Source organism: Saccostrea echinata, unplaced genomic scaffold (assembly GCF_033153115.1).
Source record: "Saccostrea echinata isolate AGI-Se365-2 ecotype Australia unplaced genomic scaffold, CSIRO_AGI_Sech_v1 ptg000042l, whole genome shotgun sequence".
NCBI classification, from domain to species: domain Eukaryota; kingdom Metazoa; phylum Mollusca; class Bivalvia; order Ostreida; family Ostreidae; genus Saccostrea; species Saccostrea echinata.
The window spans coordinates 5,261,992-5,284,024 of record NW_026889791.1 but is presented as its reverse complement, the minus strand read 5'-3'; the positions used below and the strand labels follow the sequence as shown (position 1 = coordinate 5,284,024).

General features: G+C 34.3%; 1 protein-coding gene across 1 annotated transcript in view; it reads right to left on the bottom strand.

The window, feature by feature from the left end:
* Window positions 1-22,033, bottom strand: part of LOC133200986 (NHL repeat-containing protein 2-like) — a 292,659-nt gene that overhangs the window by 117,403 nt on the left and 153,223 nt on the right. The window contains exon 6 of the mRNA XM_061336792.1: window positions 3,857-4,088. Coding sequence (XP_061192776.1) covers window positions 3,857-4,088 — 232 coding nt within the window. The remainder of the gene's footprint in view (window positions 1-3,856; window positions 4,089-22,033) is intronic.

The window sequence follows — 22,033 nt, the reverse complement described above, 5'->3', positions numbered from 1 at the left end:
GACTTACAGAAAGCTGAAATCGCCATTTTGTGTTATGTACAACATCAAACTTTCTGTGATGAACTGAGTACTCTTGCAGAAGGAAATACTTACGTGAAGCAAAACAGTTATATACAGAAACTCGACCCAGTTTTAGATGAAGATGGACTTTTGCGGGTAGGAGGATGACTTAAGAAAGCCAATATGCCAACTGAATGTAAACATCCAATTATCTTACCCAAGAACCATCACATTTCAACTTTCTCAGACAAATTCATGAAGACTTGAAACACAGCGGTAGAAACCATATGATGGCAGTTTTAAGGGAGAAGTATTGGCTTGTTCATGCAGCTTCAGCAATACGAAAACTTATTTCGAAGTGAATGATATGTCGTCGTTAAGGATCAAATGTTGGAGAACAAAAGATGGCCAATTTACCAGAAGATAGACTGATCCCAGATGAACCACCATTCACCAGAGTAGGTGTAGATTATTTTGGACCATTTATTGTGAAACAAATGAGAAGTCACGTGAAATGTTATGGGGTTCTATTTACATGTTTGACCAGTCGTGCAGTTCATTTAGAAGTAGCAGCATCTCTGGACACCAATTCTTATATTAACGCATTACGTCGCTTATTGTGCGCCGAGGTCAAGTTGTCAAGATGCGATCAGACAATGGTACCAACTTCGTAGGAGCTGAGCAGAGTTAAGGAGTGCTATCAATGAATGGAGTGTCTCAGATAGAATATTCTATGCTACAGAGGAATATAGAATGGAAATTTAATCCACCTGCAGGATCTCATCATGGAGGAGTATGGGAAAGAATCATAAGATCCGTCAGACAAGTCATAAATAACGTACTGAAAGAACAAGTTTTGGATGACCAAGGACTTCATATCTTGATGTGTGAGATTGTGTCTATTCTTAATGGATGACCCATTACCAGATGTTCAGATCAGCATGGGGACTTAGAGGCCTAAACACCAAACCACTTACTCTTAATGAAAAAAAACCAAACTTACCTCCTGGTACCTTTGTGAAAGAACACAACTATTGTAGACGACGCTGGAAGCAAATTCAATACATGGCAAACCTTTTCTGGAAACGCTGGACACGTGAATATTTACTGTTACTTCAAGAGAGACAGAAATGGTTTGAAGAGAAAAGAAACTTGAAAGTGGGTGATGTCGTTCTGGTTGTCGATTCTAATGCTCCAAGAAATCCGTGGCTCATGGGAATCATTCAAGAAATTTTACCAGATGACAAGGGTTTCGTGCATCAAGTGAGAGTTAAAACTTCTACAAACAATCTAATCCGCCCTGTAGATAAATTGTGTCTTATCCTAGAAACGGATTAATACTGTTATTTTGTGGACTCTGTTAGGATTATTTGGATCTTGTGTATATTTATGCAGGTATCATGATTTAACAACATTTGCGCTGTGTATTATAAAAAAAATTTTATCATAGAACTTTTGTCAAAACATTGTATTATAATATTGTTTTGAATGAACTTTTGTGGGAGTAATTGTGTCACTATGTTCCACAATTAGGGGGCTGGGTTGTAATAGCCATTTATTGATGTTTGAATTTTTGCGCCACTATGTCAGCGTATTACGTCACAGATTTTTGAGTACACATATTTTTCTTGAGTACTGCACGAGCAGTGACATTCGCTTGAAAGCTGTTGTACAGTTTTAACATTCTCTGGTCTGTACTGAACCCAATGCATCTCTGGAAATGTGGAGAAATTACTTATTCGGTAACCAATTATTTAAATACCAGCACACTCATATGTATATGCATGCATTTTGTTAATTTTCTTTATGAAACTGTATTTTTGATATCTGATAATGGTCTACATAGTCGGGTATTCATTTATCATTACTTTATTATGTAAAACTACATTTATAGATTTATTATATTGAACACAGTTTTTTTTAGATTATTTATAAGATTCATTGATAGGTCTGCTTATGTATTGTTTAGGATTTTTAAAATGCATTTGGCTTAAACTTTGTATCTCAAGGGCAATAACTCTCATATTTGGTTGCAAACATGAATTATGAAAGTTGGATATTTTTATGCATACTCATATAATAGTACGTAAACTTATAAAGTATTCCTTTTTGGTTATTATAATCTATGATACTGATAGGATATAATTTGGTGTATATTACTAGTCTGAATTGCCTTGGTGTTGCCAATTTGCTAGTCCGAATTGCCTCTGTTTATTTGTATTGCATTGTGTTACAAGAATTTTTTGTTTACAATATTTTATTTACTTTACAGTAAATCGTATGATCCTGTGTTGTCAATCATATGATGTATGATTGTATGCTGTCAATTGTATGATGTGAATGTAGGAGTTGATGATAATAAAGACATAGGCAATTACAAGAATTTCTCTTCTCTGGGCATTGAGCAGTACAGTAACTCATTTGCTCCACTTAATGCAATTTTGAACTCTGTTTGCCTCTTAGAAACCCAGGAGCAGAGAAGAGGCACATTTATTTATATTTATACATTTAGATTTATAGTATTGCATTAGTTTGTTTGCTTAATACTCAGGAGCAGAGAAGAAGATTTTTAAAGAAATTTTCACAATATGATCAATAGATCCCCCCCCCCCCCCACCGTAACCTTTGACCCTTGGGCCACATCTTTCACAATTTTGGAAGAGGCATCCTTGCTCATCATAACTATGCACTAATTTATCCTTAATAATCAGGAGCAGAGAAAAAGATTTTCAAAGAATTAATCAATTTTCACTATATAATTTTTAATGCCCCATCCTAACACCAGAACCCTTGACCCAGGGGCCATGTAATTCACAATTTTGGAAGAGGCGCCTTTGCTCATCATAACTATGCATTAAGTTTCTTTGCATAGTACCAAGGAGCAGAGGAAAATATTTTTAAAGATATAATGCATTTTCAATGTATAATCAACAGAGCCCCACCCTAACATCAGAACCCCTGACCCAGGGCCCGTGCCGTGAAATTCACAATATTGAAAGAGGCACACTTGTGCATCATAACTATGCATTTAGTTCATTTGTTAATACCCAAGAAAAGAGGAAAAGATATTTAAATAAATAATGCATTTTCACTATATATTCAACAGAGCCCCACCCTTAAGCACTTATAGAGTCCCTGACCCTGGGGCCATGAATTTCAAAATTTTGGTAGAGGGCTCAATGCTTTATACATTCATACCAACAGTTTGACTTCTTGATGTTCAGGAGTAAAGAAGAAGATTTTTAAAGATTGCACTAATTTTGATGGTTTAAGCCCCACCCCTCAGGCCTCAGGGGGGCAGGGGCCAAGAATTTCACAATTTTTGTTCCCTTTTTCCCAAAGATGCTATATGCTAAAATTGGTTGAAATTGGTTCAGTGGTTCCAGAAAAGAAGCTAAAAATGTTCCAAAGTTTTCTATCAACAAACGATGAACGAAGACAGACAAAAACGGATAGTAAAAGGTCACCTGAGTGACTCATGATCAGGTGACCTAAAAATATCTGCTTGCAATTTTTTAATGCTTACAGAAATAAAACACTGTATAGTATACAGACCGATTTATGAATTTGATTGATGGGAAAAGCATACATTTTGGAGAATTACCTGTTTAAATTTATTTCATACAATCATGCTGTCCACATGTTGCATTAATTTTGATGTTACTTTTAAAATAGATTTAAGTACAAGAGGTTTTGAGTTATAAATACTTCATGTACCAGTGAAGTTTGAAATAAATTTTTATTTTCAGAAAATGTTCCGAATATTCGACTATCTTTTGAATAATGCAATCGAATAATCGACTAAGGAAAATAAATATTCTGACATCCCTAATATTTTCAAATCACAAGCACTTACCATTGGGTCTCTCTCTCCCCCAACTAGATGCTTAACAGCACCATCCTTCAGTGACACACTCCTTATTGTAGAACTCTCACTGTCTGCAATAAATAGAAAGGCCTCTTCCTTGGCATATCCTAGGGTCAGCCCTGAGGGCTGTGCAAAAGCTGCTTTCTCAGGGTAACTGTTGTTCCTGTTTTCTTCGTTTCCACTACCAGCGAAAGGAACACAGGTACCTTGCTTAAACTCTCTGTAGAGATATGAAATGTAATTACAATATACATGTACATTGTATGTGTAATAGCCCAGTCAATTTAGGCAATATATGGGTCCAACATCAAATTAATTACAGCACAAATTATTTTGTCATAAATTAAAGGATCATCATATTGTCATTTTCCGGCCTCCGATAAAATTACTTAAAATGTGATTTTATGTATCTATAATCATTCTATTTTAAGATTTTGATGTTTGCTTTTCATCATCAATCACCTAAGTTACATGAATTTGAGATCACATATGAATAATAAACAAGAGGCCCAAGGGCCTTGAATCGCTCTTCTTATATACTGCACAATCTATCACTTCTATTTGAAGCCTATAAGTATCCTGTATATTTAGATAAAGCCTTGAAATTCCAAAGGTAGGTCATCACGACCTACATTTTAGATGAAACACTCTGAGAACCCAAGATGATTCTAAGCCAATTTGAACCTGAGAGTAGGTCATGGTGACCTACTTATCACTTGTCATTCTCTGAGGACCCAAGATGCATCAACTAAGTTTGATGATTTTAAGCCAATTAATACCTAAAATATTTCTAAAATTATATCCATAAAATTTTAATAGTAGGTCACAGTGACCTACTTTTCAGATGACATACTTTGAAGACCCAAGATGCATCAACTGACAAAGTTTGATGATTCTAAGCCAATAAGTTCCTGATATATTTAAATAAAGCCATAAAATTTCAAAAATAGATCACAGTAACCTCCTCTTCAGTCCACTAACTCTGCAGACCCAAGATGCATCAGCTGACAAAATTTAATGATTCTAAGACAATTAGTACCTGAAATATTTAATTAAAGCCATAAATTTTCAAAAGTAGGTCATGGTGACCTACAGGGTGTCCCAAAATATATGATACCATTTGAAATTACCATCAGAAACACATGCCTTGACCAATTTCTTTGATTTTTGTCTTGGTTATTAGTTGAATTAATACAATTTTATAGTAGCAAATATATTGTGGGAAAATGTCTTGCTTAATTGGAATTGTGATGACACAAAATTACATCAGAATATTGCTAAAAAAAATTGCTTTTGAATAAAAATGGATTTACCAAAAGAGCAAGCTACCCTCATTTTAAAACTATATTACCAAACTCATTCTCCATTTACTGTTATAAGAATATTAAGAAGAGATTTTCCAAAAGAAAAACGAGTTACTAAGCAGCAAATACATGTATTAAGAATAGTAAGAAAGTTTGAGCAAACAGGATCTATTCAAGACAACAGATGGAGCAATGGAGGCACACCAAAATCGCAGTGAGGATTCCAGAGACAATTCAACAGGTGCAACAAGTCAAAGAGGAAACACCACATTGAGGAAAGTTTTAAGTGATATGAGTAACACTATGTCATGTAGCCAATCCAGTGTTCACAGAATTTTAAGATCTGACCTTACACTTAAAGCCTATATATGTAATGCAGCACCTTAAGCAAAGTGACATTGACAGCTGCATTGCTTTTGCAAAATGGATGAAGGAGCATGATGATATAGCCAATGACATTTTGTTTTCTGATGAAGCTCATTTCTACTTAAACAGGATAGTAAACAAGAGAAATTTTCAATACTGGGGTAGCATAAAACCAAATCTTTATCTGGAGAAGCCTGTTCATGGAGAAAAATTAACAGTTTGGGCTGCCATGAGCTCTAAAGAGATAATTGGGCCTTTTTTCTTTGAAGATGAAGCAGGAGAATCTCAGACTATTAGCAGTACTCGCTACTTGGAGCTTTTGAAGAAGAAGTTTCTGCCATGTTTTATTCGAAGGGGTTTTAATCCAAAAGACAAATGGTTCCAACAGGACGGAGCTACGCCCCAAACAACTCGAAATATTACAGACTGGCTAGACAAAATATTCAATGGAATGTTCATCGATTTCAGAACTGCACACATTTGGCCTCCTCATTACCCAGATCTAAGTTCTCTAGATTTCTTTTTATGGGGATACCTAAAAGACAATGTGTACAAACCAAAGCTTGAATCCTTAACAGATTTAAAATGTGCAATTTGGAGAGAAATCCGGAAGATAACCAACGAGACATGTGCTGCTGTTATAAGGAATTTTATGCAATGTCTCACCATTATCACTACCCGGAAAGGACGTCATTTGGAGCACATTATGTAAAAAACTGTATCATAGTTCAAAGTGTCCTAATTTTGTTGTTTTTTTTTAATGTCTATCAAATTACGTAAATAAAATTAGACAATATAAGTCTTGTTTACAATGTATTTGTTTTAATTCAGTATTCTTTAAATTGTGTTTTATTCAAACAAGAAATGGTATCCTATATTCTGGAACACCCTTTACTTTTCAGCCGACCTACTCCGAGGACCCAAGATGCATCAACTGACAAAGTTTGATGATTCTAAGCCAATTAGTACCTGAAATATTTAATTATAGTCATAAATTTTCAAAAGTAGGTCATAATGACCTACTTTTCAATTGTTGTACTTCGAAGATCCAAGATGCATCAACTGACAAAGTTTGATGATTCTAAGTCAATTAGTACCCAAAATATTTAATTAAAGCCATAAATTTTCAAAAGTAGGTCATGGTGACCTACTTTTCAGTCGACCTACTTCAAAGACCCAAGATGCATCAACTGACAAAATTTGATGATTCTAAGCCAATAAGTACCTGATATATTTAATTATAGTCATATAAATTGAAAAGTAGGTCACAGTGACCTACTTTTCAGTTAACGATTTTTGAAGACTGAAGATGCATCAACTTACAAAGTTTTATGGTCATAGGCCTTAAAATGTCCAAATTATGCCTCTAAAACGCTTTGAAATCGAATGCCTGCAAAGTTCAAAAAGTAGGTCACTGTGACCTACTTTTTAATAAATATGTTTTATGGCCCCAAGATGCATCATCTTACAAGATTTAATGATTCTAAACCTCTCAGTATTTGAATAAATGACCTTAATTGTTTTGAAAAAGATTAGCCATAAAATTCAAGAAGAAGGTCAAGGTGACCTACTTTTTATTTGACATAGATACATCAACTGACGAAATTTGATGATCATAGGCCTTAAATTGTTAAAAATATGCCTCTAAATTATTTTGAAAAAGAATGACCGCAAAATTTAAGAAGTAGGTCACCATGACCTACTTTTGAGTCAAAATAATATAAGGTCCTTAGATGTATCAACTGACAAGATTTGATGATCCCTGTCCTTATAGTAAGCAAAATATCAACATTTTAATACAATGTAATTTTTGGTCAACTTTGAAGTGACCTTGAGACCACACCCTTTGCCCCAGGGTAAATCCCCATGCAAATTTTAATCTACAACATATCCTGATCCTTTTGTGTAAGTTTGGTGAAAATCTGCCCAGTGGTTCTTGAGAAGAAGATTTTTTAGCAACCAGTACTTTTGTTTCTATTTTCTTAATTATCTCCCCTTGTTTAAGGGTCACAACCCTAGTTTTAGTATAAACGGGAGCCCTTGGGCCAAGGACACCCTGTGACAAATTTGACAATAATTGGCCAAGGGGTTCTTGAGTTATGGCCCATATTCTAAAAAGTTTACGCACACCGCACAAATGGCCATAGCATTACCTCTTTGAGCCTTTGGCTCAGAGGAGCTAATAAAGAAATTTTAGAATAGGTCTATTTATATGAAGTTTCTATGCACGTCTTTGATGGAAATGATCCAAATTTGTTCATTTATGTCGGAAGCATACCAGACTTATGTAATAAATACACAGATTGTTTCATTTAAGGATTAAGATAATTTTAAATGACATAAAGAGCTGGGTACATTAAGACCGATTTACGGCCCTGTAAAATCGGCAAAAATTAAACGCACGATAACATTCTATCAATTGTATCAATTAACTGTTAAGGTTTCCCTGTGTGTGAAATAGGAATAAATTTTTCTCAACTCACGTGCCCTTTCATTTATATAACGTTAAAAACTGGTCTAATATTCCAGAATTCCCCTATTTCGGACGTTTTTCTCCTCTTCAAGTCTATATTTCGATATGGCCGCATCCGAGTATGTATGCGAAACTTTGCAGAAAGAACAAATATACTACGATTTTTAATATTAAAGAGAAAAAATAACCTTACAAAAGTGCGGCCACATCAGTTTTTACAAAAAATTGAAGTAAAAAATGCTGCATTTTTGGATAGACGTCACCTTTTCTCCACAATAAAATCTATATTTTTAAAGAAATTAATTGTTTAATTCTATATCTGAAGGCTTTATTATTTTTTTATTGTCTTTTAAATTCAATTTTGCATTTGAAAAAAATTAATTTAATATAATTATTTATGCAAATGAAAACCATATGAACCTTTCTCAGTGAAATTTACTATGGGACATTACATGTAAATTAGTGACGCAATGCATTGAAAAAAATGACGTCACAAAGAGCAATCATGTTGAAAATATGTACTTGAAACAATTTCTTCAGTCTTCGCAACTATGATAAATATTCAATCAATATTTACAGCGTGAAAAGGTAATTTTAAGACATAAGTTGGGATGGTTCAGACAATCAATTTACATTTAAATCCTACATACGTACAATGTACCTCCAATTAAAACGCGCTTCTCTTTCATAGTGGACATTGACTTTATTTGACTTCAAGAAAAGATTATTTTTAACATTTTTATTGAAAATCATCAGCTTTTTTAAGTATGTTTTATTCGTTTTCAATTTATATATGTCTGGGATTCATGAATGTCAAAAGACAATAGCTAACTTTTTTTGGGGGGGGGGGGGAGGGGGGGAGTAGATTTGAAGCTTGGCTTACATGATTGTATAGCAGTCACCATTTGAACATTTCTTTTCAAAACGTGTTATTCCTGTCACTGTATTGTTGCAGATTTTTATTTGACAAAATTAATTATGTCAGAAAGGATTCTAGTATTTTATCGCATAATCAGGAAGTGTTTTATATGTGACAAAATACTTCTAAATCTGCCACTGCAGACCTACATCTACTTATTAAAGGTCAGCAGCTGGGAATGGAAAAGTTCTTACATGCATTTACACTTATTAATTATATATACATTTATCATGCTGATCGGAATATTGACACCAGTGTTTTCAAGTAAAATTGGGTTTAATTTATAATTTACAAGGAATTTTAGATAATTATGTTGACCAAGTTTATAAGGCTTTAAAAACGTATACAGTGGTGTACGCTTTCGGTATTTTCTATGAAAATTTAAGTGAAACATGATACAATCAACCTTTTTCATTGTTTATAAATAAAGATAATCTGTTCCCATGCAGTTCTGTAAGAAATACAAACACGATCTTGCATTACTTGTGGACAAGACACCCCCTTTCCGCTCCATAATCGATGGTTTAACTCGTAATTTTTTTTTTCATAAATTGTTTTCCTGATACATTTTAAGGCATTCCAAGTCTTGAAATGAAAAAAAAAAGAAAAAAAAGATTACTCTATAGATATTTATCTGTATAAAAAACGAATGTACATATTAACTACATGTACACTATTGTTAATCTTGAAGTAAGCGAGTATTTTTAAAAGGATTTTATCCAGATTATCCATAAAATAATAGTAATATATTTCGTAGGAAATATGTTTAATATTCCAATAGATGTTCATCGGAGCTGGAGGAGCGTCCTGTCCAATATCACCTCTGTGAAAACTGCGTTGCACATTATTGCTAAATTTTAAAGATTCAACGTCCGTCTGTGGTGATAATCCGTTCCAGAGAAAAAAAATTGAAAGTATTTTATCGTTACTACAAGGACAAATGCACAAGAAAATGCCCCAGGGAGTTAATGTATCCAAAGGAAGTGATAAAATTATCATTGTCACCGAAATAATTATATCAAATACATGTGTCTTACCTACGGCTGTGTAACATGTAAACATAGGGAGGAGTTCTAAAGAAAATCTTTATCTATTTTAAGGAGGTTCGATGCTTTTGAGCAGATTTTGTTCTGGACCTTTATTTCTAAAATTCTGCATCATTTTTAAGTTCTAACTTTAAATCTGGATTCTACAATGCAAATTAAACTATATCCAATGAAAAAACCTTAATTAAATTCCATCCAAATAGGATTAAGTCAGGAACTATATTTTGTGGCGGAAGGTTTTTTTTAGAAGAAAATTATCAATTTTTCCCTTTTGAAATATATACAGTACTGTTTTTTTTCCATGCTGGTTGCACACAGGGCTGTCTTGTGCAGTGAAATGTTTTACGCTGGCTCTGAAATATCTATTAAATTATTTCTTATGAATTCTTTCATTGTATTGTGACAAATAAAGTAAATATATTCTGAAAGTCCAAGAAAAAATTGAGCCAATTTTAACATAAAATTAACACTTTTTAAGGAATATCTAAAATTTTACATCATAGACACCCACTTTTGTTTTTCTTTTCTGAATATATAAGATAACTTTTACCAATCTGCTTAAATTCAGCAAAAGTTTAAGACTTTAAAATAATTTTCTTGCTTGTGAAATTTTTAATGCCAGAAAAACCACATTTTGTGAGTGCAGAAAGGTCAAATAATTGATTATGCGAAGCAATTTGAAACTTTTTCTAAGTCACAATTTTAATGTGTCTTTTTTTAAATAGACTAATAGTTTATTTTGTCCCATGATTTATATGGATAAAAACATTGAAGGGAAAACATCGAGGATGTGATTTTTGATTAAGACACAGATTTCAGTGCAAAAAGGTCATATTAAATGTACTGTAGCGCCAAAAGAAGCATATTGACCCCCATTTTTTGTTTTGATTTTTAATTAAGCTATGTGTGTAGAAACTAAAAATATACTTGTCAAAAAAAGTTTAAGACTTTAAATTTCAGGATCCAACCTCGTTAATGCAGTTTTTGTCTTAGTAGACGACGTGATGTATCGTCTTGCAATTCATGTCAGCAGTTTGTTAGGTATATTTTTTAAGATTTTTTCTTATCAGACACTTACATGAAAAAGAAATATAATCAAGCTAGTGATATAATCCGGGAATGGCAAGGATAACTCTATAAAGAAGCACTGTGACGTGTTTTGCGTATTGTTCCCACAAGTAACAAAATAACATAAGACTTCGTATAATTTGATAACTGAACTAGAAATAAAATCTCTATGTAGCTTATAAAAAGGGATGTGAAAGTGAATTTTTATTCTTCTATGTGAGTGTTCTGTTATTCTGCATTTCAATTATTTGTATTTTGTAATGTACTGTAATGAGTACCAATAAAAAAATTATATCAAGAGTTTGATTTAAAACTAAATACACCCCTTTCCAATTTCCTTTGGCTCCCCACTGGACTGTGACCTTTGATCGATCTTTCGATCTTTTACTGATCGATATCAATGCAAGTGTCTGCCGTTTCATGCTGCATTGCTTTGAATACGACAAGCACATATTTTCATAGCTGACGCGGATAAACTCTATATGCAAATCATACATATAATATTATATCCTTATTTTTATAACTTTTAGTTTTAAGGAACTATGCCCGTTAGAATGTACTACAGGCTTCTGAATCCCTTCCCGAGAATTCGTGTGCATTTCCTGTCGAATTCACTAAGCAGATTTAGGCATATGATTTTCGATTTTCGATTTTGTTAATCAAATAATGAGTACGTACATGCAAAGTAATGTGTTTGTCTCTAAAATTAAATTATTAGCATTGGCTATATAAAATATTTTGTTCATCGAAAAATTGATCTAAACAAATCGCACACCCTTTTTTAAGCCTTCGGAGATTCACGGTTTTTGTTTGAAGCCAAATTTTTCAAGGTCTGTAACGTAAGTTATAGTAAGGCCATTCCAAGTTTTTTTTTTATATGTGCAGTGTACGCGGACGAATTGGTTTTGAGGTTATGAAATTAAAAACAAACACAAATTAAAATTGATAAATAAAAAGCTTTGAAACGCAAACACTAAGTTAACTCAAATTAAAATCAACAAATACGAATCCCTGAAATGCATTTTACTCTATTGGGATTGACATCTCTCTTTTTTAAGTGGTGTATTAATTTTTTTTTTTTTATTTCAATAAACTACTAAGTTTTATGGCGAGGAGAGGTCTCAAATGATAACAATAAATTCTAGACCTGTTCTGAAAATGCTGCGTTTTCCCCCTTTTGGTTTGTGTGTTTTTCTCGGATAGGAAGATACATGTAGGTTAGGATGGACGCTAAACAAAGAAAAAAACTTGGAATGGTCTCATCAATCAGGACTCTTATAACCGGTCTCCTCTTGTGGTTTTAACATAGAAAGTGATTGTGTGTAAGTGGTTAAGGTATTTTACATGAACCGTGCAGTAAAGCGGATCCATTGGAATGAATAAATAACGATCTTTTAAAGAAATCCTAACATCAGAGAAAAAAAATTAACGCAGTTTAAGACACCTCATAACCCCGTAATAGTGAGTAATTTATATGTTTATCAAAAAAAAAAAAAAGAAAGAAAAAAAAAAAGAAAGAAAGAAAAAAAATAGAAAAAAACGAAATTAATAGTGCTGCCATTTTTTGGAATAGAATAGGGAAGTGGTGTTGATGGCTTTTTCATTGCCAAAAATCCAATTTTGACAACTTTATATAGGACGTTCCAATTTTCTTTTTAATACTGATTCATGTATCTTTAAAAATTCTAATGTAACTTTATAGGCAATGCGGAAAATGATTGAAGAAATCATTAGGACATTTTTAGATAAAAAAAATGATAAATTTGATACGAGCACAATTTTAAAAGAAGTACTACCTTGTCTCATCTGTATGGATGAATCAAGCTTCATTACTTGTCTGATGAAATCGTTTGTAATAAAATTATATTTCCTTTAAATTATTTTACTCCTTCCAGCTATCAAAAATACATTACGATGAATTGAAATAAAAGTTCAAAATTGTTTTCTGGAACATAAGGCAGGTTAAAGTAAATAGTTTCCGGTTCAGAGAATTTAGATTTCTTTTAACGTAACGTTAAAATCAGTAACGCCGTGATGACGTTATCACGTCAAAATTTGTAATTTCTAAAGAAAACTCCCCATTTTTCGAGACCTCTGATGGAAAAATGGTTTGTGATAATTAAAAAAAATAAAATGATTTTGAAAGGACACATCGTAGGCATGTTTGTAAAAAAAACTGAAATCAAATTTGGAGACAGGGCCGCTCTGTTATACTTAACGTACCCGGTTCTTTTGATGCATTCACATTTTGCACATTTTTAACATAAATCTTTACAAAAAAAACATTGTATGATGTTAAAAAAAGTGTTTAATTTTCATTAAATTAAAAGTATTAATTCTTACAAGTGTAAATTGTAATTGTGTATTGTTTTCATGGATTTGCTTCCTATTTTATGCATGAAATGCCCAAGTAAGTAATGCAGTTTTGACTTTTACACTATTTAAGTTGTATATCAAATGATGAAAACACTGAGGGGATTTTGTTTATGATTGAAAAAAGATTAAGTTGTAATTAATAAAATAAATTCTAAATTTACATTAATAATCCATTAACATACAGGAGGAAAGTATTAATGTAATTATATGTTGAGAAGTTAGTATATAAAACTCAGAATTGTTGTATTAAAAAATATAAACTGATACATAAAATGACATCGTAGGAATTGCTTTGATTTCATTTTATTGCGCATGTAAAACAATATATTGGAAAGCAACGAGTAGGTCTTCTGTTGGAGCTGTGGACAGGAAAAGTGACCTTCAGTCAAGGTCATGCCACATTCTAAGGTTATAAGCAATCTTGTAAGGGGTATCAACTTACAATATTTTGCTAGTAAAAAGAGAGTTCAGGAATGTACGTGACCTTGAACTTGTCCAAATGACCTTGCGTCAGGCCATGACATACTCTGGTTATGAGCAAAGACAAACAACATTCACTTCAAAGTGCCGAGCAGATGGCGAAGGAACAGTTGCTACCCATTTTTTATCGACTAAGGTCAGTTGCGGCCGTGATTTGAACTCACAAGCTCCCAATCATGGAGCGAGCTCTCTACTGACTGAGCTACCATGAATGGTTGTCAGATTTTAGGTTCTATTTGTAAACAAGAGGCCCATGGGCCACATCGCTCACCTGAGCACATTGGCTAGGAAAAAAAGCAAAAATCAGTACAGTATTGAAAAGTTTACAGGGAGGGGGGTGTTGAATTTTAAACTACCCGATGATGCTTTCATATCAATATAACAAATGGCTTTGTTGTTCTTGAACAGCAGATTTTTTTCCCATATATTCATTTGTAAAAATTTGATCCCCCATTGTGGCCCCACCCTACCCCTGGGGGCCCTCATTTGAACAAATTTCATTCTACACTACACAAAGATGCCTCCATATCAATTTGACTAATCATGGCTTTTCTGTTCTTGAGAAAATGACTTTTTCCTATATATTCCTCTGTAAACTTTGATCACCCATTGTGGCCCCAACCTATCCCCAGAGTAATGATTTGAACAAACTTGAATCTTCACTATCTGAGGATGCTTCCATATAAATATGACCAATCATGGCTTTGCTGTTCTTAAGAAGAAGATTTTTAATGATATTTTCCTATATATTCCTATGTAAAACTTTGATCCCAATTGTGGCCCCACCCTACCCCCAGGGGTTATTAATTGAACAAATTTGAATCTTCACTACCTGAGGATGTTTCCATATAAATATGACCAATCATGGCTTTACTGTTTTTAAGAAAAAGATTTTAGAGATATTTTCCTATATATTTCTATGTAAAACTTTGATCCCTCATTGTGGCCCCACCCTACCCCCGGGGGTTATGATTTGAACAAATTTGAATCTTCACTACCTGAGGATGCTTCCATATAAATATGACCAATCATGGCTTTGCTGTTCTTAAGAAGAAGATTTTTAAAGATATTTTCCTATATATTTCTATGTAAAACTTGGATCCCCCATTGTGGCCCCACCCTACCCCTGGGGGTCATGATTTGAACAAACTTGAATCTACACTACCTGAGGATGCTTCCATATAAATTTGACCAATCTTGGCTTTACTGTTCTTAAGAAGAAGATTTTTAAAGATATTTTCCTATATATTTCTATGTAAAACTTGGATCCCCCATTGTGGCCCCAACCTACCCCCAGGGGTAGTGATTTGAACAAACTTGAATCTACACTACCTGAGGATGCTTCCATATAAATATGACCAATCCTGGCTTTACTGTTCTTAAGAAGAAGATTTTTAAAGATATTTTCCTATACATTTCTATGTAAAACTTGGATCCCCCATTGTGGCCCCACCCTACCCCCGGGGGTCATGATTTGAACAAACTTGAATCTACACTACCTGAGGATGCTTCCATATAAATATGACCAATCCTGGCTTTACTGTTCTTAAGAAGAAGATTTTTAAAGATATTTTCCTATACATTTCTACGTAAAACTTGGATCCCCTATTGTGGCCCCACCCTACCCCCGGGGGTCATGATTTGAACAAACTTGAATCTACACCACCTGAGAATGCTTCCACATAAATATGACCAATCTTGGCTTTGCTGTTCTTAAGAAGAAGATTTTTAAAGATATTTTCCTATATATTCCTATGTAAAACTTCGATCCCCCATTGTGGCCCCACCCTACCCCCAGGGGTAATGATTTGAACAAACTTGAATCTACACTACCTGAGGATGCTTCCATATAAATATGACCAATCTTGGCTTTACTGTTCTTAAGAAGAAGATTTTTAAAGATATTTTCCTATATATTTCTATGTAAAATTTGGATCCCCCATTGTGGCCCCACCCTACCCCTGGGGGTCATGATTTGAACAAACTTGAATCTACACTACCTGAGGATGTTTCCACATAAGTTTCATCTTTCCTGGCCCAGTGGTTCTTGAGAAGAAGATTTTTAAATGATGCCATTATTTTTTCTCTAATTCCTAATTATCTCCCCTTGAAAGAGGGTGTGGCCCTTTATTTGAACAAACTTGAATCCCCTTTACCCAAGGATGCTTTGTGGCAAGTTTGGTTGAATTTGGCCCAGTGGTTCTTGAGAAGAAGATGAAAATGTGAAAAGTTTACGACAACGACGACAGACAACGGACAAATTTTGATCAGAAAAGCTCACTTGAGCCTTTGGCTCAGGTGAGCTAAACAGGAGATATCTACTTTCAAAGTTGATGTCCCAAGTCAGTTCAATTACAGAGAAAATGAATCATTTGAGAAGTAAATACACATAATAAAAGTTAAATATATGCAAAATTGAACAATATGTATTGTAACTGTAAAAAACTTGACTGAATTTTACACATATATTATCATTTCGGTACTATCTCCCTCGGCCGCCATGTTGTAGGTCAATTAAGGCCTATAAATTTTTTGATAAATTTCATTATTCAACCAGTTTTAAGAACAACTGATCATACTAGGCATCCAAGCCTCCTTTAATGTAATTGTGATATTGCTATGAATTCTTCTGATATAGGGGCCCAAGTCCTTTTAAACTCATTGGAAAGAAATTCACGTGCCTGACCTACAAGATGGCGGTCAAGGTCGGGTAAAATATGTCATAGGAAAACTAGCCTATCTATAAATGTATGTTACTTTGGTTGGATCACCACTCAAAAGTTTGTATTTAGCAAAGTTTCAATTTAAAAAAGCATAATAACTTAATAAATAGAGTAACATCTACTGACAGATATCTGATAGCTACCGTTTTGTAACTGACACCATGCACCACTAATCTCTGCAGTAACGGCTGCACAGAAGATTGATCCTCTGAAATTTGCCTTCATATAAACTTCCTTCTTCGTATTCTGTTCTTTCCTTACACAAGGCTGACAGAGAATGACTACGCTAATTGTACTTAAATATTGATCCTCCCACTCTATCAATGGAAAAAGTTTACCGGACATTTCCAACGTCTCGCGCATTTCAAGTTTGCGCCTTTCGTCTTGACCAATAGAAAATTGGGTTCTTAAAATGTAAGGCAGAGCTAGGATATAGTTTCGGATTCCCAAGATTTTTGTTAAAAAAAAAAACAACAAAGAATATCTGAATAATTTTTCACTGAAATTAAATTTAAAAACAAGAGGTCCATGGGCCACAACGTTCACCTGAGTAACTGGCCTTGCTGTTTTTCACCTGATTTCTCCACCCCATCCCCCCTTGTAGTACTTATTGTGGCCCCTCCCTTCCCCCAGGGGTCATGATTTGAACAATTAGAATCTACATGACCCAAGGATGCTTCCACATAAGTTTCAGCTTTTCTGGCCAAGTGGTTCTTGAGAAGAAGATTTTTAAAGATTTTTACTATATATTTCAATGTAAAATTTAGAGTCCCTATTGTGGCCCCACCCTACCCCCAGGGGATCATGATTTGAACAATTTAGAATCTACACTACCCCAAAATGCTTCCACATAAGTTTCAGCCTTTCTGGCTTAGTGGTTCTTGAGAAGAAGATTTTTACTATATATTTCAATGAAAAACAATTAGAATCTACACGACCCCAGGATGCTTCCACATAAGTTTCAGCTTTTCTGGCCAAGTGGTTCTTGAGAAGAAGATTTTTAAAGATTTTTACTATATATTTCAATGTAAAATTTAGAGTCCCTATTGTGGCCCCACCCTACCCCCAGGGGATCATGATTTGAACAATTTAGAATCTACACTACCCCAAAATGCTTCCACATAAGTTTCAGCCTTTCTGGCTTAGTGGTTCTTGAGAAAAAGATTTTTACTATATATTTCAATGAAAAACAATTAGAATCTACACTACCCCTGGATGCTTCCACATAAGTTTCAGCCTTTCTGGCCCAGTGGTTCTTGAGAAGAAGATTTTTAAAAAATTTTACTACATATTTCAATGTAAAATTGGATTCCCTATTGTGGCCCCGCCCTACCCCCGGGGGTCATGATTTGAACAATTTAGAATCTACACTACCCCAGGATGCTTCCACATAAGTTTCAGCCTTTCTGGCCCAGTGGTTCTTGAGAAGAAGATTTTTTAATGACCCCACACAATTTTTGTATTTTTTTTTATTATCTCCCCTTTGAAGGAGACTTGGCCCTTCATTTTAACAATTTAAACTCCCCTTCACCCAAGGATGCTTTGTACCAAGTTTGGTTAAAATTGGCCCAGTGGTTCTTGAGAAGAAGTTGAAAATGTGAAAAGTTTACAGATGGACGGATGGACAGACGGACGGACAACAGACAATGGGTGATCAGAAAAGCTCACTTGAACTTTCAGCTCAGGTGAGCTAAAAAAAACAATATAATTTTGATCAATTAATGAATTCAAAGAAATTTTTTTACATCACCAATGAGTGTCCTTGTTTCGGATTATCATAACAAGTATGGCAGCCTCGGACTAGGGAAGGATGTATAGACACCGTAACCAGAGGAAAATAACTGTGAAGACATATGGGAAATTATTATGCTTCCTATTAGTTTGTCTCTATACAATCAATACCCAACTATTTCTGCATAGTGGTCTAAGGAATTATATAGCGTTAGCATACTATGCCGAAATAGAGCACACCTTTCTTTTTTCAGAGAAAATATGTTTACGCCCATGACTGGAATCGAGCACTCAACTCATCGGTCTTTAGTATTCTGGATTCCAACGCACTACCGATTACACCTCAACAACCGATGAAAGTTAGAGAAATGTTTCAAGTATATAAAACGTAGTATTTGCACTGCAGCCACACACACACACAAAATTAATTTCTTAAATTCCAAAAGATATATAAGTGATATGGATTTTCAGTATCATTCCCAAACATATTCTCAAATTCTTTATTTTACACTGCAATGTCTTGTTATGAAAGCTTAGTCGATAAAACACTTAAAATAATACGCAACGTGGGTAAAAGTGCAAAGCACATTTTGACATGATTTCTCATCTGCGATGTCTAGGTTTGGAAAGATAAACCCAGGTGACTTCAAAGAAAGTTATTTTATGTCAAAAAAAACAAAACATGCAATGAATTTTAGCATTAGAATATTTACTGACTTTTTGTGCAAAAGGGGGAGAGAAACTGATATAATGAAGTACAACAAAACTAATCTTTGTGAATGCCTACAGGATTTTTACAGTAATGTTAGAACAAAAGCAGGGGAACTTTACAAAAAGAACTCTTTGTTAAATATACGTCAGGGGATTTGCAGGTACATGAAAGAAAATGGTTCCACCATTGATATTATCAGTGACCCTGGTTTTGGCCCTGCGAACAGCTGTTTTTTGTCCCTTTTGAGAAAAACCAGAGCAGAGGGCAAGGGAAGTGTTAGCCACCATCATGCTATTTTGGTAGAAGATCTGAGGAGACTTTATGTGCATAAGCTAGTTTTCAACACATCTACACCCCAAGGACTTCTGAATAAGGTGATTTTTGAAATACACAAGTAGTTCTGTATTTCTGTAGACGAGGACAAGAAAACCTTCAAATTTTGATGGTGCAGGATTTTGAAATCCTATCGGAAAATGGAGAACGCTTTGTGAGAAAAATGACTTCTGAAAATTTTAAGAATCTGAAAATTTTAAGAATTACCAAGGAATAACAAATGAAACAGAGAGTTCAGGAGCACAAATGTATGAAATAAAAAATTCTCTTCACTGTCCCGTCAAGTCATTTGAGAAATATTCGTCAAAAAGACACTTGGGAAGTGATTGACTCTTTCTTCATCCAAAAAACAGTTTCTGTGATGAGGACGTGGTTTGGTACAGAAATGAACCAGTGGGTTTGAACAAGTTGAAAAAATTCATGAAAAATTTGTCTAAGAATGCCGGATTAATGAAGGAATACACAAATCATTGCATTCGGTCAACAAAAATTACACTGTTGAACCATTGTGGATTTGAATCCAGGCATATTGCAACAATAAGTGGCCACAGAAATGAAGCTTCACTTGCTAGCTATATTACTATGATACCTCTGGTAACTAAGAACCATGCATGCTAATTCTCAATTTCCGCCTACATTTTACACTCATTTAATTCAATACTTATGGCAATTTGGCCAAAAAATTCTTGTTGAATGCAAAGAATAGTTCAATGGTAATTGATTAATAATTTTAATACCAGTGTTCAATGGTTAATTATTCTTAATTCCAGCTCTTTTTATAAGGTGAGTAGGCGATGTTTTCCATTGAAATCAGGCTTGAAAGCATCAGCATATTTTAAAATATTCTTGAATATGGATAAATGTTGATTAAATCTTTTCTCATGTTTTATGCATATAAAATTAAACATATGTAATTGAGTAAATACAACGTTTAAGTTGTAAACCCCTTCGAAATTTGTGAAAAAGTGAGCATTTTTGTCGTTAACTGTCTGTAAACATATGCCCCCCCCCTCCCCCCGTGAAACACAAAAAGCTTTGGTATGAATTTGTGAAATAACAATCCATATTACATGTAAACAAGAGGCCCATGGGCCACATCGCTCACCTGAGGCCCATGGGCCACATCGTTCACCTGAACACATTGGCTAGACTAAGGCACAAATCAGCACAAACGGGGGGGGGGGGGGGGGGGGGGGGGGGGCTTGAATTTTAAACTACCTGATGTTGCTTCCATGTCAATATAACAAATGAATTTGTTGTACTTGGGAAGATTTTAAAAGAATTTTCCCATTTATTTCTTTGTAAAAATTTGATCCCCCATTGTAGCTCCTCCCTATCTCAGGGGTCATCATTTGAACAAACTTGAATCTACATTACCTGAAGATGCTTCCATATCAATAAGACTAACATAGCTCTTCTGTTCTTGAGAAGAATTTTTTTTTCTATATGTTCTTATGTAAAACTTTCGATCCGCCATTGGGCCCCACCCTACCCCCGGGGGTCATCATTTGGACAAAATTGAATCTACACTACCTGAGGATGCTTCCATATAAATTTGACTCATCATGGCTTTGCTGTTCTTGAGAAGATTTTTCCTATATATTTCTACGTAAAACTTTGATCCTCCATTGTGGCCCCACCCTACCCCCAGGGGTCATGATTTGAACAAACTTGGATCTACACTACCTGGGGATGCTTCCATATAAATATGACTAATCATGGCTTTGCTGTTCTTGAGAAGAAGATTTTTAAAGATTTTTTCCTATATATTTCTATGTAAAACTTTGATCCTCCATTGTGGCCCCGCCCTACCCCTGGGGGTCATGATTTGAACAAACTTGGATCTACACTACCTGGGGATGCTTCCATATGAGTTTCATCTTTCCTGGCCCTGTGGTTCTTGAGAAGAAGATTTTTAAAAGATGCTATTCATTTTTCACTAATTCTTAACTATCTCCCCTTGAAAGAGGGCATGGCCCTTCATTTGAACAAACTTGAATCCCCTTCACCCAAGGATGCTTTGTGGCAAGTTTTATTTAAATTGGCCCACGCATGTGAGTTAAGGCTAGGTATAGGCGTTTCCATGCAAATGAGCTAATAAAAATGCATAAGAGGTGTATTTATCATTTAGAAAAAGATTTGATTTATTTTCTTATGTATACTTAGTATCGACCGTATGTTATAGCCAGTATACATTATGACGTCATATGATGACGTCATTGTTCTTACCTACTGGAGGCAATAAAACACATCAACAAAACGACTTTGGCGCAAGGGATTACCCTATTTAATTTTACATAAAAATTGTATAATGCTAAGAAGAATATTCTATAGATTAATAAAACTGCTGCACAAATCCTAAGCATTTTCTCATTTGATCGGAATTTGAGGAAACTTATACCGGACTATGCATTTTTACCCTGATTCAACTTAAAACTTTACAAATAGAAATTATACAACTGAGCTGTTGATATTTGTGCAGCAATAACAACAATCTTTGGAATATTTTGCTTCTAAATATACCTTGTTTCAGGTAAATAAAATAGACCATGCCCTTGCGCTGAAGCATTTTTGTTGATGCTCATTATAATATTGTGTAGTAAAGAACAATGACGTCATAATATGACGTCATAA